The 18,906-nt window shown below is 47.1% G+C and overlaps 1 protein-coding gene across 2 annotated transcripts; it reads left to right on the forward strand.

Annotated features, from left to right (window-relative positions):
- The first annotated feature begins 3,118 nt into the window (after nucleotides 1–3,118).
- On the forward strand, nucleotides 3,119–18,396 carry LOC309345282 (uncharacterized protein). Of its 2 annotated transcripts, none has more exons than XM_081868281.1 (2): nucleotides 3,119–3,269; nucleotides 14,521–18,396. In XM_081868281.1, the coding sequence occupies exons 1-2, from the start codon at nucleotides 3,251–3,253 to the stop codon at nucleotides 15,759–15,761; spliced, it is 1,260 nt and encodes a 419-aa protein (XP_081724407.1). In that variant the 5' UTR covers nucleotides 3,119–3,250; the 3' UTR covers nucleotides 15,762–18,396. The 2 variants fall into 2 exon arrangements, with proteins under 2 accessions (XP_081724407.1, XP_081724406.1); XM_081868280.1 differs by lacking the exon at nucleotides 3,119–3,269 and adding an exon at nucleotides 13,559–13,813.
- Nucleotides 18,397–18,906: the final 510 nt, after the last annotated feature.

Below are 18,906 nucleotides of genomic sequence, written 5' to 3' on the forward strand. Positions count from 1 at the left end.
CTCTAGGCCGATTCCTACAATGAAGCATACTGGTAATTTCCTCCCACTGCTGTGTGAAAGCTCTGCCCCGGCAACCAACAAAATCATCACGTTGGGATTGGGAAGCCCTGCTTCAGGGGTAGAGATGCTCTGGCCTACAGGTCAAATGCAGGATTGCACTCTCTATGCCAGGAGGGTCCAACACAAAGCAGCCACCATGCTGCCTTCCCAAAGCAAGGTAAGTGAGGCACCGGGCTTTGGAAAGGAGGTGTGAGGGCTCTGGCAGGGTTCTAGAGTCCCCCCTTCTCCTTCCCAAAACCTAGTTAGTGCTTTCCCAGCTTTAGGAAGGAGCTGGGAGGACTCTAAGACCCTGCCAGAGCCTCATGCCACCTTCCCAAAGCTCTGCTATCAGTAGGAGGAAAGGTTTCTAGGGAGTTGTCTTGACCCTGTTATGTTCAATGCAAATTTTGCAACTGATAACGGCAAGATCAGGAAGACGGCTTAAAATTTTGAACTACCAACTTTCGTTTGACATATACTGAACATAAAAATTGTGAAGCACCAGTGATCTCTCAGCAGTCTCATAAACCCAAGGCTCTAATGGAGGATTGAGAGGATCAGAGTGTTTGTTAGCTGGATCAATACCACATAGCACACACACACAAAATGCAATTATATACTTCTAAAACAACTGGCTGTGAAAACATGACGGAAGCAAGCTTTTGGATTACACATAACCCTTACTCAGTCTTGGAATTAAAGCTAAAAGATGCCAAGTGGTGCAGGTTCAGACCCTCCAAGTGTCCCTATTTTCCAGGGATGCCCCTGATTTAGAGAAGCCATCCCAGTTTCTGTTTTGATCCCGAAATGTCCCACTTTTCCTTAGAATGTCCCTATTTTCATTGGAGGAATGTTGGAGGGTATGCATGTTGGTTTCAATCCATCATTCTTTACACAAATTGTGTAGGTTTGCTCCAAATTTTGCGCTTTTGGATTTGTGTTACCTGCTTCTTCTGTCAGATGACCCAAATCTCAAGGCACAAAACTAAAATGGAACTGGGTAAGCATATCCAAATAGACTTCTCCAGAGCAGATATACATTGCTAGAGCTGCTGAGAGGCCCTAGTGGCCAATTAATCAGCCAGGCAGTTCATGCTCCCCCAGGTGCCTGCATATTTCACAGTTAAACCACTATCCTGGGTTTCTCCCTGGGTAGTAAGAGTTACTACCCAGGCCCAAGGGGCCAATTAATCAGTACATCAGTGCATATAAGGAGGATTGTTTCTACCTCTTTTGGTTGGGCAAGAAGGGAAACCCCAATGTTAATTTGCTTATATTAATAATCTGCTTTACGCTTGTAATTCTAAAGCCGAGTATTGTTTACTGTGAGGTTGAGCTAACAAAACTGACCCACTCAAATCCTCCCTCCAGTTTGACGAAGGACCATTGATGAGCAGGAAGGTGCATTGCAGAGGCAGCAGGGAGGAGTATTGTCATGAAGGGAGTGACAAAAGCCAGATTTCCAGCAACTGCCTGGAAAGCAAAGTTTTGGAACACCCCACCCACCCCTGCTACGTTGGCAAATGCTGATATACCTGCTTCCAGAAGGGATTCAGGCAGGTGCAGCAGGTAGCTCTGTGGCTCTGTAGGAAGGTCAGCAGTTCGAATCCCCGTGATAGGATGAGCTCCCGTTGCTCGGTCCCTGCTCCTGCCAACCTAGCAATTCGAAAGCACGTCAAGGTACAAGTAGATAAATAGGTACCACAGGTAAACAGCGTTTCCGTGCACTGCTCTGCTTCTCCAGAAGCGGCTTAGTCATGCTGGCCACATGACCTGGAAGCTGTACGCCGGCTCCCTCGGCCAATAAAGCGAGATGAGCACTGCAACCCCAGAGTCGGTCACGACTGGGCCTAATGGTCAGGGATCCCTTTAGCTTTACCTTGCCAGTCTGTTACAGGAGCCAGCCACACGACATGGCCATCTTGCATCTCCCTTAACATGTGGGTTGCTGGAAGAGCAAAAGCCCTGTGGGCTACTGCCACTGAACTCGGTAGGGCAGAGAGAGAAACCAAATACAGAAGCTTAGAGATAAGGGTGTAGAGAGGCCTGGGGGCTGGAGAAGGAGAAAAGTTGGGTGACATAGAGGTGGGGTATTTGCTGTAGTACTATGAGGTGCAATGAGGAGCAGAGGGTGTGATTTATTTGCAGTGGCAGGAAAGAGGATGTATACTGTATTTGAGGTGTCCGGGAAAGCAGCAAGTTCTGTGAATGGGGAAGTCATGAGAACTGCAGATGGGGAAAGAGAATAATAGTAGCACAAGTGAGGGAAGGATGCAGATCTTGTGCAAAGAGAGGAGAGAGTGCATTTGGCTTTGAGTGCAGTGAGAAAAGAGTATTCCTGCGTAAAGGAAAAGGGCTAGCAGAGAAAAGGAGCTGTGTGCAAAAGGTGATTAACAGCGGGTGGGGGTGGGGGGTAAAGCAAAGCACCCAGAGTTAAACTGTAACAAAATTGCTTCTCCCTGGTTAATGTTGCAATGTGGGATTCAGAATTAATAAATCAGTAAAACCAGGCTAGGTGGTGGATCATTGGAAAGGGGCTTGAATTGTGCATGCTTTCGTGACCATAAGCCATGGGGTGTCTATGTTCCTGCTGCACTGGCTGGACAAACATCCTGGCATCAGGGCAGACAAATGGCCTCTGAAATCACTGACTCAGACAGGCCCCCACCTTCGCGCACACACCTGCCCCTCTGCGCGCTTGGAAGTATAAGTTATTTTCATGCACCTTCCTCCCATGTAAGTCAGATGTATAATAGAATGCCAAAACGATCTCTCTAGCCTTGTACAGACCACACTGACTATCAATAGCTCTCCAGTGTTAGGAGTCCAACAACACCTTGAGGGCCATAATTTCTCCATCCTTGTTCTAAAGAACAGAGGCCAGGCGGTCAGGACGCCAAGAGAACCACATTTCTCTCAGCAGAGCCCAAATGCAAGGTGCGGGAAAGAGGTTTGTCCTGGCTTTGAGCTGCGCGCAGCTGCCCTGAAATTCCAGTGTGCTGGGTGAGCGGGTCGTGGCGTTGAGGCGCCTGCCGGCTTGCTTCTAGCCCTGGCGAGGCGCCGTTCGCAACAGTTCCGCGGGAGCCACGCCCCGGGGAAGAAGGCAGAGCCAAGGGCTGCCCGGCGGCGGAGATCGCGCACCGCCAGGCAGCCCGGAGCGCCCGAGGTATGGAAGAGCCTTGAGAGAGGCTCCCCGCAACGCGCCCAGAGAATGGGACGGGACGGGGCAGGTGAGTGCCGGGACATCTGCAGGGCTGGGCGCGCCACCCCCACCGCCCTGGGCGAGGCGGGTGGGGTCGCCTAGGGTTCCCCTTACCCCTCCCGCCCGAGAGCGCCCCCTTGCGCTTCTTGCTCCCTTACGAGCGTCCGATATTGGATCAATGCATCAGTGGGTCAATGAGACTTTGGGGCGAGGCGGGGGGGGGGGGGTCAGGTTGTATCTCCACCCATCTATAGGGGGAGCCCTCGTCTAATCCCCACTACACCCTAAGAGTTTGGAGGGTGGCGATCGCGCGCAGCTGCCCGGCTCGCCTGTGTGGGAAAAGCGAGCTGCGTTGTTCCCAGGAGCGCTAAGCTGATCTGTCAAGGGGGAAAGCAATCTGGGACGGCGACGAGGGTCTCCCTGCCATTTCTTGGCTCGGCCCGAGGTGGTTTGCCATGAAGCAGAGAGAAGATGCCCTCTGTTTCTGACCTTGTATCCCGGGAGACCAGCCTCCCCTCTGGTCAAGTTATTTTGAGGGAGAAGAACGCGGAGTTTCGGCCGGCGAGTCTTAAAGAAACAGGGGCCTCATTGTTCCAAGTCTGATCCAGACGGGCGGGCGGGGGGGGGGGGGGAGAGAGAGGCGGCCACTGAGGAGGAAAATCCGCTTTCTTGCCTCCCTGGTTTGCCCCGCAGTCAAAGGGCCCTGAGTACCCGTTTCTCCTTTTTTCAGCCAAACATGAAGGGGAGGGGGGAGAGCCTGCACCCTTTTCAAAAACGCGAACAGGTGGGGTGGGAAGGGGATAGGACTGCTCTTCAGAGTATTTTGTGTGCCGCAGGACGTAACAAAAGAAGGTAAAAAGATACCTCTTGCTGGACCGTATTCTCGTGGGTGAAAGTGCGTGAGCATCAGGGCAGCATTTAGCTCTTTTGGGGGAGAAATGAAACGTTTCTCTCATCGCCCCTGCCTGGCGGCGCGAAGCAGGTCCAAGGGAGGGTATCGCTTTCCATCTTTTCGGCCGGGTTTCCCACAGTTCCTCAATTGCCCTTCTCTCCGAGTCACTTGCACCCCCAGGGCTCTAGGGGGCAGCAGTCCCTGGGAGAGGAATGGGTGGCTCTGTAAAGGCTTGGTAGCTTGTTTGCTATATTTTTGTAACCAGGCAAATAGTAAACTTCAGGAAAGGTCACCAAGGGTGCACTACCTGTGCTGGTATAATTGTTACACACCAGGCAATTCCCCTGAGGCAGCTGCTTTCTCTCCAGGTTTACATACTTCCCCTGGCACAGAATTGGTTACTGGGGGAACGTTCAGCGTACAGTGGCGGCACCATGCCTTTGTGTGTCAGCACCCCCAAGTTCTACTCCTCCTTTGAAGAAGAGCTGGGGAAGGAATAGCCAGAGCTGGTCCCGGAGCCAGTCCTAACATTAGGCAAAGTGAAGCAGCTGCTTCAGGTGGCAACTGCTCAGGGGCGGCAAGCAGGTATTGGAGGGTGGAGCTATGTGTGCTACAGGTGCCTGCCCTCTTGTGATGGAGGATGCTGCCCTGTCACAAATGTCGAAGTAAGATTCAAGAACCTGTCCCGTCATCTTCTGTACATGGAATTGTGGTGGGCAGGGGGCAGGGGGAGGCTAAGGCCCCCCCCCCACATTTTCAAGTAGAGGCTGAGCCACCTCAAAATTCCATGGCAACCGTGCACACGCCATGCATGCACATTGTGCGACGTCCTCGCATCACTTGTGCAAGTCGCACAGCATGGACGCAACACATCGTTTGTCTATCCTGGCCCAATGTAGCATGTGAAACCTATGAGAAGGGAGCAGGTGAAAAGAGCAGGGTTACAGTGTGGGATATAGGCATCCTATTGCAAGATATCACAATGCAGACCTGGGTGTAAGCAGGGTAGGGCAAGCAGGGCAGAAAAGAACATGAGAGCCATCGCTAGGATGTCTGAGCAAGAAGTATGTGGTGACGGTAAGTTCTGAATCCCTGTTCAGAGGCAAATGAGATGCGACATCCCACTCCTTGCAGGCAGACAACTGTGGTCTAGCAGTGTTTCCCAACCTTGTGCCTCCAGCTGTTTTTGGACTACAATTCCCATCATCCCTTGTCACTGGTCTTGCTAGTCAGGGATGATGGGAGTTGTAGTTCAAAAACAGCTGGAGATACAAGGTTGGGAAACACTGGTCTAGTGTACATGGGGAGTATTAAAATAGGCAGTCTTTCAGCTGCACTGTGAAGCGGTGCAATGCCTAGCACCCGTGAGCATTCTGGTCATTTGTTTCTGCCCGCAAGAGAGTTATTTTACCCTGGTAACAAGGCTGTAAACAGAGGTCTAGCGATGGGAAGTGGCCACCTTAGGGCAGCATTTCACAATGCAGGAAATGGTGAGAGTGTGCTTGTGAGTCAGCTGCATACCTGGATTTTGTGCTTTCAGAATAACATGGAAACGGAGAACTCATGACCTCCCCTAGCAGGGAGAGAGTCAATGCATTCTGCCTTACTTTGAATCTCATTAACTTCCCTACCAGGGATATATGATTCAGCTTTCCATGTGCATGTTATGCTAGAAAAGGAGGCGGGGGGGGGGGAGAGATGTGCACTCACCACCTGAGAGAGCTACCTGGACCAGGTATGGGAAATGGGGTAAGAAGAATAAAACCCATAGCTGACCCAATAATTTTGCCGCCTAGGACAAAGGACAATATTCCCTCCTCCTCAGTTGCACACACAGACGCGGACTAGACTAGCAACTGAATCCTACTTCAGTGCTTTTGATGGGGCAGCATCTCTCACTTCACCCAAGCGCAGCAGGCTAGCTTAGTGGGTAGGGCAAGTGTTGTCATGCTCACATATTGCCTGTGGGCTTCCTGTGGACATCAGCATGTTGACCATGTTGAGAACAGAATGCTGGACTAGATGGGGCTTTGGTTTGATCCAGCAGGGCTTTTCTTATGTGCTAATGGGGTGCAGGTCACGTTGAATGACACACACACAGCTCTGTCCTCCAGCACCTTGCTCCCACTCTGCTTGACACCTATATGCTACCTGCAGAAAGTAAGGCTGTGTTGCAGCAGCTGCACCAATACATATCACATGATTGGAGTGTGTGATGCCTATGGGAGTTCATGGCCTGGGCTGCAAGGTGCCTCTTTGCCTGCTCACAGTTGTGCTCTCTGTGACACGTTGGGAGAAGGAGCCTAGGCAACACAGCAAGCATTCCCACTACTGGGATCTTACTTCTACCAGCTCAAGGAGGATGGTTGCTGCCGCCACCACCCAGTATCCACTGCTCGAGGCAACTGCCTCAATCGGCATAATGTTAGGGCCGGCGCAGAGGCTGTAAACAAAGGGATCACAGACTGCCTTGTGAATGCTATGGATCTAATCTAATATCCTGTGCCTAACAGCAGCCTGAGTCAGATGCTTCAAAGGAAATGGTACAACAAAAGCACATTTGTAAAGCAAGCCATCCATTGTCAAGCATTTTAGTAGCTAGAAAATTTCGGGTCTGTATCCCTCCCACAAAATTGTATCTTAAAAGATATTGTTTTGGCCTGACTACCATGAATTCATCTCAATTTTTTGGGAAACTCATTAGTACTGTACTAATTTTCATCTTATGATTCCATGACAAATACAAATCTACAGTTTAATCATGACCCTTCTGGAAAAACCAATTTTGCTCCTGGCCAAAATAGTGCTGGTTTCTGTTCACACCAACAGAGGTACGGCTGCTGCTCTTTGCCACTTATACATTTCTCAGGGAATTGGGCACTAATTTTAATAAGCTGCTTTACGAGTTGGGAATGGTCACTGGGCCTTTAAGGACAATAGCCTGGGGAGGAAAAGCTGACATCGCTGCTCAGGAAGAGTCCAGGGAGGGACCCTATTCCGGCTCAAGGTATTTTAATTGTTCCAGCACTGCCTAGATAAAATCAATGTCTCCTGAACGGGTTCCAAAGCACCACAACTTCCGATTACACACAATGGCAGAAGCATAACATCGTAGAAACACAAGTAGCGGCTGGCTTGGCTATAAGATGGGAGGTTGTCAAGAGAGACAAATAAGAAGCAATTTAGCTTTTAGAAATCTAGGTCTGAGGTCTTAAAAGCTCAGAATTAAGCTGTTCCAGATCAGAACAATGTAAAATACAACTTTTAAAACACCTTAAAACAAATTACAATCACAACTAGAGTGGGTCCTAAATTTATTTATATCTCTCAAGTGTCAAAGGCAAGGGTTAAGAGGTGTGTATCTTCAGCATAGGATGAAAGCTGTACAATGAAAGTGCCAGACACACCTCTGTGGGGACTGAACTCCACAGTGTAGGGGCAGCCACTCTCTCTCATGGGTCAACCCCACGCCTGAGCTTCTGAGGGTGGAGGACCTTAACCCCAAGAGGGTCTGCAAGGAAGACTGTCTTTCAGATATTTGGGACTGAAGTCATTTATTTATATAAGTAAAATGACATCCAGTTACAGCAGATAAATGTTGTAAATACATGATATATATATGAGCACCAGTTTGAGGCTGTGCCTCCCCGGCCCTGGAATCTACTAGCAAGAGTTTCTACATGGTACATTCTAGTCCAGGGATTTCCAAACTGTGTGCCAAGACATGCCTTAAAAAAGTTAAGCCAGTGTTTTGGATTCATCCACCACTCTCTGCCTGTTGAAACACAGAGGCCCCAAGCAGCATTGATCCTCCCTCTTTCTGCCCATACATGGGCAGTGGCATCTTTCCAAGGGAATGAGTCTCCCTGACAGGCATGAGAGAATTCCAGAAACACCGCCATTGCCCAGGAAGCCTGGCCTCATCCTGAACCCTTGAGTAAAGGGGAAGAGTGGACAGAGTTGCGGGCAATATTGATCATTAGTTGCAACGATGCCTGCCCATCTTTCTGGTAGAAGACCAACAAAATCTCTCTCTCTCTTTCTCTCTTTAATTAATTCATATTTTATTGGGGGGGGGGGACAAATATAAAGCAGTAAAGTGATACAAAAAGAAGAAGAAAAAAGGGAAAGGAACAAAACACAGAACTGTGTAAAGGGGGAGAAAACATTATATGAATATGTATAAAAAATACCCTAACCCATACATTCTTTTATAAATTTGATGTTATCCTAATAGAAAAATTAATAGTCTACTACATTTTGTATAAATTTGTTCCAAATATTGTCATACTTATCCAAGCAGAGTCTATGTCTGTAAGCAGTCCGTTCGCAGGTTGCAAGTGTTATCATATTATCAATCCAATCTTTACTCTTCCAGTTCATCAATACTGTATCAGCCTCTTGGCTACCATTAGAGCATCTCTCTTGAGTGTAAAGGTAAATTGTGCTTTCTGTTCTAAGCCATAGAAAAACCCAAACACCCTATTCCAGGTTACAAAAGCTTCAGAAACACAGTTCCAATCATTCTGGTTTCCTTTTTTCCATATCGTCAGAAGGTCACTACATGACAGACAGAGAGGAAGTAGCGCACTCTAGAAATTTGTTTTAGACTCTGGACTTCTGAGAATGCCCCTTTTAAATTATTATGACTTTGCTCGCTTCAAATTGTAACAAGACAGCCCTTCTGCATAGCTGTGAAGTGTCCCTTATTTGAAGGGACAGTCCCTTATTCGAGCGCCATGTCCCGCTGCTGTCCCTTATTGGTGGATGTCCCTTAAATGATGTCCCTTAAATTTCAAAGGAAGCAGCTCTTCTCCCTCCCTCCCTGCCGGCCAGGGAGGACGGAGGCTCCAACTGTGTTGCTTGGCTGTGTTGCTCACCCAATAAGAAGTCTAAGAACAACTGGGGGGTGGAGCTTGCATGCCTTGTGTGTGCTAGTTAATGCAAGCTGAGGGGGTTTTTGAATGCTGGACGCCATTTTGTTGCACGTGCTGCTGCAAACTTTGCAGTGCAAAGCCAGGCCGGGGAGCCATCTTCAGTTGAGGCTGCATAGGCCTTGTGGTGCATGTGATTCAGATTCTATTCAGTTAAACCTCTGGTTACAAAGTTGGTTGGACAGTGTTCTCGAAGCTACCAGCATGAGTTTGACCAGACTGCAGGAGGACAGGAAGACTGGAGTGCCTGGAACAGGTGAGGCTGCAGGTCCCTTATTTTGGCTGCTGGTCCCTTATTTTCAAATCTGTAAGTTGACAGCTATGCCTTCTGTGTTTGGGGGAACCTCTTGCTCCTTCTGCGGAGTGGAGCCCCAGGCATCAGCCCCAAAGCCCTACCCTGATGGCACCACTGCAGAAGAGCTTCTCTGCAGCCAACTTTCCTCTCCCCTTGTGAAATGTTTATTAGAAGCAGCTTCAGATGCACTTAAAATGCTTCAAGCACTCAGTGAGATCGCATTGGGTTCACTTCCCCTGAACTATGTGCTGTCTGCCTAACCTTTGCCTAGTAGAGTGGATCCTTTCAGTGGATCCTTCTGGTCCCATGAAAACCAGCCTGCCTATTATATTACTTGCCTATGCACTAACCTTTTAAGGTGCTCCATATTGCATTCCAGAGAAACTTTTCATTAATTTTATTTATTTATTTATTACACTTTGAGCCTACCTCTTCTCCAAGGAGCACAAGGTGGTATAGATGGTTCTCCCACTCCCAATTTTATCCTCAGAACAACCCTGTGAGGTATGCTAGACTGAGAGAAATGTTATCACAGCAGTCTGGGACAGCGTTCGAAACTCCCATTGTTCTAGGCGCGTTTTGTGACGGGGAATTTAATGAACACGAACAGTTCCTGAGCTCTTAGGTGCAGTACTTCATCTAAGATTTCAGATTAAAATTGCCACTGTTACTCAGAAGTAAGTCCCAACCAAGTTCAATGGGGCTTCCTCCCAAGTAAAATATGGATTGGGGTCCTGAAAACTTTCTTTTCTTTTCTTTTAAACCCAACATGTTTTGTTTAGGTTTTAGTTGCCTTGTTTAATGTACTTTTAAGGTATGATGTGCTTTGATTTTGAAATACCGTAATTTTTGCTCTTTAAGACTCACTTTTTCCCTCCTAAAAAGTAAGGGGAAATGTGTGTGCATCTTATGGAGCGAAAGCAGGCTGCACAGCTATCCCAGAAGCCAGAACAGCAAGAGGGATTGCTGCTTTCGCTGCGCAGCAATCCCTCTTGCTGTTCTGGCTTCTGAGATTCGGAATATTTTTTTTCTTGCTTTCCTCCTCCAAAAACTAGGTGCGTCTTATGGTCTGGTGCATCTTGTAGAGCGAAAAATACGGTATACCAGCCAATTAGTTAAAATGGTTTAAGTAGTGCATGTTAAAGTGTTATCTACCTCAGACTCTCACAGTGATGTTTAAAATCAAAGTTTGGAGTAGGATCATTGAAGGACCCTTAAACCTAAGGTTTGCGAACTGGACACTCAAGGTGGGTGTCTCTGCCATCAGCTGTATAGGCCTTTGATATGTGTTAATTGTGGTGCCAAAAAGATATATTTATATGAAGGAAAGAGGGTAAAGGAGAATCCAGGGCTTGTCTGCAGAGTGGAAGGAAAAGAGGACCTTTTTCTACCTCCCCACTTCCAGCCACTCTCTGAAGACTGCAGAAGGGACCCTCTTAAGAATATTAGTTTGGTGGGCAGGGGAAGCATGGCTTTGTTTTTTGGAGTCTTCAGATGAGGACTAGACCATGTGAAAATTAACATAAGATTTTAGCCCAGAGTTCATTCATTTTCAGCTTTGTATTCTTGTTATAAAAAAGTGCACCTAGACATTCCATTGTTGCTCCTATAACCTAGGTTTAAGGTGCCATTTAGCTCCTAGCTTTCTAACACTGGTTTGGGAGCTGTTTTTTCCAATGGGTTCATCCCACAGTGGGGCAGTACCATTTGAATCCCAGGACCACATGGATGGGACCAGTTTGTGGGTTTCCCCACATCACAGAATCAAAACCCCTTCTGGGAGGATAGGTAACAATTCCAAGGAAAGGTCTTCATGCTCAGCCCTGCCCAGGCTGTGGTGAGTAATAGCTATACTACGGGCTCACTCACTCACTCCTTGAAAAATGCCTCCCGTGGTGCTGATATGATGTCTAAAGGCCACCTTAGCAAGAGTGTGATTACTTCTCTGAGCTGTGTTAACAGCAGAGATGGAGCTAATCACTGTTTGCAAGGGATTTGGAGGCAATTCTTTGTTTGCATTTGGTCTGGTTGCTTCAGAAACCCTATCAACATATGAGAGCGCCTAGGTAACCAAAGCAGGAAGGCTTGAGGGAGACACCTCAATACAAGTGGCAGGGAGTGGTTGGCTCTGCGCTGAAGATCAGTGGGGCAAACTTAGAGGGGACACAATTACTTAGATCCTTCTTCCTGACTTCCTTACAGAAGGAGAGGAGAATGTGTGGCACTCCAGATATTGTTGAATTACAGCTGCCACCATCCCTGACCATTGGCCATGCTGGCGGGGACTGAAGGGAGTCGGAGCCCAACAACATTTAGGGTGGTAGTCAATGCTAGTCTAAGGTTCAGTAGACCCAGTCTAGCACTTGTGTGTTCAATCTTTGCGTTTCATGGCTTTTTGCAACTACTGGAAAGGGACTAGGTTCAGGAGATTATAAATTTCTTCCTAGCACAGGGAATGGTTCCAGCTGCCAGGAAGGAAGAATATGTAAGACCACTCCTGAAGCAGTGGTGTAGCGTGGGTTGTCAGCACCCGGGGCAAGGCAAGTAATTTGCGCCCCCTAACCCGTGGATTTTAGTAGGGGCAGAGAGCTGCTAGTGCGAGCGCGCCCCCCCATGTTGCGCCCGGTGCGGCCGGCCCCCCCTGCACCCCCCACGCTAGGCCACTGTCCTGAAGAAAGCCTCCTTCGATTCAGAGGATTATAATACTAAACAGTTGCAAATGTCTCTTTCTTGGGCTACGTGTTTGAGTCAGTGATTGATGGCCAATGCAAGCACTAAATTATGTGTCTAGATAGGTTTGCTGGAACAAACGAGTTTTTAGCAAGAATTTAAAACATTATAGTGAAGGGGTGCCTGCCTAGTGTCAGTAGTTCCAGAGGACAGGTGTTGCAATGCTAAAGGAGTGAGTTCCTGCAAATCGGAATTATATACAGTGGTACCTCGGATTACAGACGCTTCAGGTTACAAACGCTTAAGGTTACAGACTCCACTAACCCAGAAATAGTACCTCGGGTTAAGAACTTTGCTTCAGAATGAGAACAGAAATCGCACGGCAGCAGCAGGAGGCCCCATTAGCTAAAGTGGTACCTCAGGTTAAGAACAGTTTCAGGTTAAGAATGGACCTCCAGAATGAATTAAGTTCTTAACCTGAGGTACCACTGTATGCAGAATTCATCATGCGAAAGGCTGGGCTGGATGAATCCCAAGTCAGAATTAAGATTGCTGGAAGAAATATCAACAACCTCAGATATGCAGATGACACAGCCTTGATGGCAGAAAGTGAGGAGGAATTAAAGAACCTTTTAATGAGGGTGAAAGAGGAGAGCGCAAAATATGGTCTGAAGCTCAACATCAAAAAAACGAAGATCATGGCCACTGGGCCCATCACCTCCTGGTAAATAGAAGGGAAAGAAATGAAGGCAGTGAGAGATTTTACTTTCTTGGGCTCCATGATCACTGCCGGGAGAAAAGCAATGACAAACCTAGACAGCATCTTAAAAAGCAGAGACATCACCTTGCCAACAAAGGTCCGTATTGTTAAAGCTATGGTTTTCCAGTAGTGATGTATGGAAGTGAGAGCTGGACCATAAAGAAGGCTGATCATGGAAGAATTGATGCTTTTGAATTATGGTGCTGGAGGAGACTCTTGAGAGTCCCATGGACTGCCAGAAGATCAAACCTATCCATTCTGAAGGAAATCAGCCCTGAGTGCTCACTGGAAGTACAGGTCCTGAAGCTGAGGCTCCAATACTTTGGCCACCTCACGAGAAGAGAAGACTCCCTGGAAAAGACCCTGATGTTGGGAAAGATGGAGGGCACAAGGAGAAGGGGACGACAGAGGACGAGATGGTTGGATAGTGTTCTCAAAGCTACCAGCATGAGTTTGACCAAACTGCGGGAGGCAGTGGAAGACAGGAGTGCCTTGCGTGCTCTGGTCCATGGGGTCATGAAGAGTCATACATGACTAAACGACTAAACAACAACCTAGTTATAAAGCTGTAAATTATGAAGTTTAAATGTACTCCTATCAGCCTCAACCAACAGGCTATATATATCCAGGCCCAGATTTGGACATCCTGCTGCCTGAATCTGGTCAGTAGTAGCTGCCCTTTCTCATACCAGCAACTTAGCACTTGGAGGAGAGTCATGCTGTTCACTGTGACTCCACAGTGCACCCAGTGACAAGCGTGGTGTGATTAAGGTCACCAGGCTATGGGGGGGGGGGGTGAAGTACAGGTGCAGTTGTATAGCACAGTCTTCCTCAGAGCCCTTGGTTGCTGATAAGAGGAGGAGAGCTCTCAACTCTTTGGCCTCTGGGTCTTGATCCTTAGCGACATTCAAGGAAGAATATTGTTCTGTGATGCTACACCTGTATGGTAATAAGCTCCAGCGACCAGCAGGGGCACAAACTAGTGATGTCATTAGCCCACGCAGCCACCAGAAGCCTCCAGGTGTGTGTTCCCATTGATATGCTAGGAAGTAATGGAGTTGTTGCTTCATAAGTTATAATTGCAAGAATGGAATAGTCAAATATGTACCACTCTAAGCTCCTTTCGCAGTGAGCTGAAGCTGATACTCATTACAGTGGTACCTCGGGTTAAGAACTTTGCTTCAAGATGAGAACAGAAATTGTGCAGCAGCGGCAGCAGGAGGCACCATTACCTAAAGTGATGCTTCAGGTTAAGAACAGATCTCTGGAACGAATTAAGTTCTTAACCCGAGGTACCACTGTATAGGTTTCACTGGACAGGGGTTAAATTTCCAAAGAGGGCATATGAACCCAAATCCAGCCCAGTTAAAACTTTAAGTAATTTAATTCAATGTTTACTGTGTTTAAGCATACATTGCCACTAGGGGGTGCTAATGCATTAAATAAAATGGTATTCCTGGTTCTTTAAAATCTAATTCACATTATAATATGAATTTTAGCTCAGACACATTAATATTGTGTGTGTGTGTGTGTGTGTGTGTGTATTAAAAATACCTATGCATTATTTGTGAATTTGGTGAACTACTGGAATCCAATTTAGAGGCAATGGCACTTCACAGATTATTGTCTGTTATGTCTGTGAGTGAACCAGGAACAACAACGTTGCCATCTAGTTCCCACCTGTAACCTGTGAGAAATCACTGATGCTTGTCATTTTTTTTGCTATAGGTCAGAAGAGGTGGACACTCATACTCTTTGGCGTGGTCCTCTTAGCAAGAGAACTTGTGTTAGGAACTCTGGAAGAGATGTGCAACTGCAGCGCAGAAGTTGATTTCCAGGAACTGCAGACCAAATTGGCTCCTGAGATGTGTTGCTTGAATCTCACCAGGACTAAAATCAGCTCCTTGGACTGGAGCATCTTCGCTGGAACTGCGGGTTTGAGGGAGCTCTACCTATCAAACTGTGGCATATCAGACATTATCAACGCAGAGAATGGCTCTTCTACATTGGAGATTCTACACTTAGACCATAACCAGCTAAGTTTGCTCCCAGATGGTTTCCTAAGAAATGCACCCAGCTTGCGTGTCATTCATCTGGAGAGCAACCAACTCCAGAAGCTGCCTGAGTCATTCCTGAAAGCATCTGACCAAATCCAGGAGATCCACCTTGCCTTCAATAACTTGTCTTCCCTTCCCTCGGGGATTTTCAAACCCTCCCTCCTCACGCTAGGTCTCTCCAACAACAGCTGGCACTGTACTTGCAGCTTGCTTGAAGATCTGGAAAAATGCCTGCCTATACCATTTAACATTGAGGTGGCTTGTAGCACCCCAGAACGTTACCATGGCATGAATCTCAGAGATATCCCTAAGCAGGAGGTGTGCCGGAACCATAGCCTAACGGCTCTCTTTGTTTGCCTGCCTGTGGTAGCTATTCTGGTTCTGGTCACCTGGTGCTTTTGCAAGCGGCAGAAGAAAACCAGCTACCATCCTCACGCCGGGAAGGAATGCCGGCTGGCTACAGTGGAGAGGAACGGTTCCAAAGACCCTGGGGACCATCACTGCTACATCCCATGTGAGCTGCCTATGGCATCGGCTGCAGAGAGCGAGAAGAACATCTTGTTGAGGAACCAGGTCTTGCTAAAGCCTTCAGCTGCACTACTAGGGAGCAGCAGAGACCTCTATGAAGAGGTGGAGATCAAACTGGGAGCTTCTGATGATTCCTTGGTGAAGGCCAATGGGGAAAGCCTTGAGCAAGATAAGTCGGGATCCAAAAAACTCACCATTGCAGAGGAAGGTTACACAGGTGGGGAGTCTGAAGCCGAGACAGTGAGTGTGACAGACGTTCTGAAGGATTCTGCAGACCGTGAAAAGCTCTATATGAACCAGTCGGTAGACTATTACAACCTGGTTCCAGGCATTGAACTGGAGGACTCAGACCACATGGAGTATGAGAATGTTGACCTTTGCTGAGGCTGCTTGTTGATCCATAGTATGATAAGAACACAAAATAGGCTAATTCTTATCCAGTTTATGAAAGGGGCAGCAGGATCACCAGCTCCCAACATTATGCAAACTTCACAAATAATGAGAGTTCTCTTGTAAATGATTTTGTGTTCCGGGATTTGTTCTTCTTTCTTCTGAGCCTTTGGAATGACACAGGTGTTGTTATTAATATGCCTAGAAGAACATTTGTATTAGTGTCTGTTCCAGTTTGGGGGGGTGTGTGTGATGGAGGGACAGTATGAGCTGCAGTTTCTAGCCCTTTGATAGAATTAATTTTAATTGCGGTTTCCAGTAGAGGTGAAGATTTCTCATAATCTAGCCTCCTTCCAGGAAATAAGATGAGGAACACAATAGTTGGGGTCAGCGGGGAGCCCATATGAGCAGGGATGAAGGTTGCAAACTGGGACAGGATAACAGCTGTGCCCATTATTTTTTAATCTGCCATTTTATTTAGAGAATTTTTTGGCATTTTTAGATTTTTTGGGGTATTACATATCCCTGCCTGGCTTTGCCTGCAGCTCCCACTTAAATCCCCAAACCCTCTTCACTGACCTCCTTTTCTGCTGTGTGAGCTGGTCTCTGCACTTCAGTTTCTTTCCCTGTCAAACACCAGTCATAGATGGGCTCTGCATTCCACGAATCTCCTCCAGTTATTTAAAGGCTTAGGTCTCCACTGCAAGGAGGAGAGTGACATCTAGTGGAGAGGTCTGCACATAGCCACCTTTCTTTCTGCTGTCCTTCTAAACATTGAAAAACTTTTCCAGCATATTTTCACTACATCCAATTAACATTTCTCTGATCTAAGTTAAGTGCATTCGTTTCCTTCTGTTTATTCTCATGGAACTTGCTATGCATGTAGCCTGATCTGGGGTGACAGGTAGGTCCTGCCTCTTGTTTTAAAGATGGTGTTTTGACCCCTTCTGCTCTTATGATTCAGCAGCTGAGCATCACAGAAATTTATGTGGCACAGAGGTTAATGAAACTAGAGTGGCTGGTTAGTAGAAATCAACATATGAAACTCACACACACAGAGAGTTCTTGTTTCATATTTTCCCCTTAGGACTGCCATTGGCAGGAGAAGCCACAACTGGCAGAATTCCCCTTCTCAGCACCGGCCCTTCCGATTGCCAGACAGAGGCAAGTACCTCAGGTAGCAGATGCTGGGGGTGCAGATCAGTAGCAAGAAGTTGGTAGACAGCGTGGTGTGTGCTAAGCTTCCTAAGCTGGGCTTCTGCTCTCATAAGCATTACTGCCTCCGACTATAAATGCAGCACGTAACCATCATGGCTACTAGCCATCAATAGCCTTGTCCTCCATATATTTGTCTAATGCTTTCTTGAAGCCACCTAAGTTCAAGACCATCACTGCCTCCTCTTGGTAGCTAATTCCATAGCTTAACTTTGCACTCCATGAAGAAGCACTTTTATCTTCCCTCCAACATTCAGCATCATTGAATGTCCACAAGTTCTAATGCTACGACAGAGAAAGAACATTTTTCTATCCGCTTTCTTCACATGATGTATAATTTCATAAACTTCTGCCATGTCACCTAAAACGTCTCAAATGGTAGGGGTGTTGCCCCATCAGCTGCTGTAGAGGATACTGAGATGCCACCAATGTTAAGATAAAATTCAGTCGCCAGCAATCTAATCGTGTATGTGGAATTGAAAGAGAGAATGTACTGTACCTCAAGGCATAAAATGTCCTCAGCAGGTTTTGTCAGAGTCTAGGCCAGGGTCCTGAAGCTGAGACTCCAATACTTTGGCCACCTCATGAGAAGAGAAGACTCCCTGGAAAAGACCCTGATGTTGGGAAAGATGGAGGGCACAAGGAGAAGGGGACGACAGAGGATGAGATGGTTGGACAGTGTTCTCGAAGCTACCAGCATGAGTTTGACCAAACTGCAGGAGGCAGTGGAAGACAGGAGTGCCTGGCGTGCTCTGGTCCATGGGGTCACGAAGAGTCGGACACGACTAAATGACTAAACAACAACAACAGGCCAGGGTCTCCAGCTGTTGTTGGACTATAGCTCCCATCATCCCTAGCTAATCAGGACCAGTGGTCAGGGATGATGGGAATTGTAGTCCAAAAACAGCTGGAGACCCAAGTTTGGGAAACCCTGTTCTATGCTGAGGATGAGGCACCTCAGGCCTGCAAGGTGTCTAATGCGTATCTCTCTCTGGCACCCTGGGGCTCTCCCCATGCCTTACACTACTCCTCCACAACCACCTCAAGTGCTTTTCCCTGGTTAGACTGTGTCCTTGAATTTTGATATTGTAAAGCTCTTTCTACCGTCTTGCAATGCTTCCCAGTTTTCTCAGGAGCAAGATGTATAGCTGTACAAATGTATTCCATATGACAGATGAAAGCTCTGCTTCCCAAAGAGACACTGGCATCTTAACTCCCCATCGTTATAAACCACAATACACTGAATGTAAAAGACTTAACATATATTTTGTCCTGATCTAACTTTTGCAGTAAACTATTCAATCTATGATCTTTCTGGACTGCATCCCTTTCAAAAAGAGAAGAAAAGAATACTAGCATATGTGTGTGTGGGGGAATGTAAATAACATGGAATAAATGACTATGTTCTACTTTTGTAAGAGTTTAACAAAGATGCAAAAGCGTGTCTTTTTCTTGCTTTCGTCTTGCTGTTATATGGACGGAGATGGCCCAAGACATTTTGCCACCTGAGGTGGACCAGCAAATGATGCCCCTGCCACCCCACCTCCTCCTCCTCCTCCTCCTAAATACTGCCCCCTCCCATGCTGCAGTGATAGACTTGCTGCTGGCTTCTCCTCTTCCTGCAGCCATTTTTCTGCACCCTTACTCAGAATGAGGCGTTGTGGAACAACTGGGTGGGATTTGCCTATTGAGACAGACATTCAGCAGGTGCAACATTAATGACTTACTATATCTGCAAAATATGCTCTTTTCATCAAAGATGTACAACTATGGAATATGCTCTGTCCTACCAGGCAATACCACCCACCCACCACAACTTAGCCTAATGCAATCCAAACCACAATTGTGTCACAACTTTTGTGGTTGTAATTTGGTCAGCTCTGCTTTAATGCTTCCTGTTACTACACTCCCTCCCCCCCCAAAT

Source organism: Podarcis erhardii (genome assembly GCF_964252035.2).
Source record: "Podarcis erhardii genome assembly, chromosome: 6".
Taxonomy (NCBI): Eukaryota; Metazoa; Chordata; class Lepidosauria; order Squamata; family Lacertidae; genus Podarcis; species Podarcis erhardii.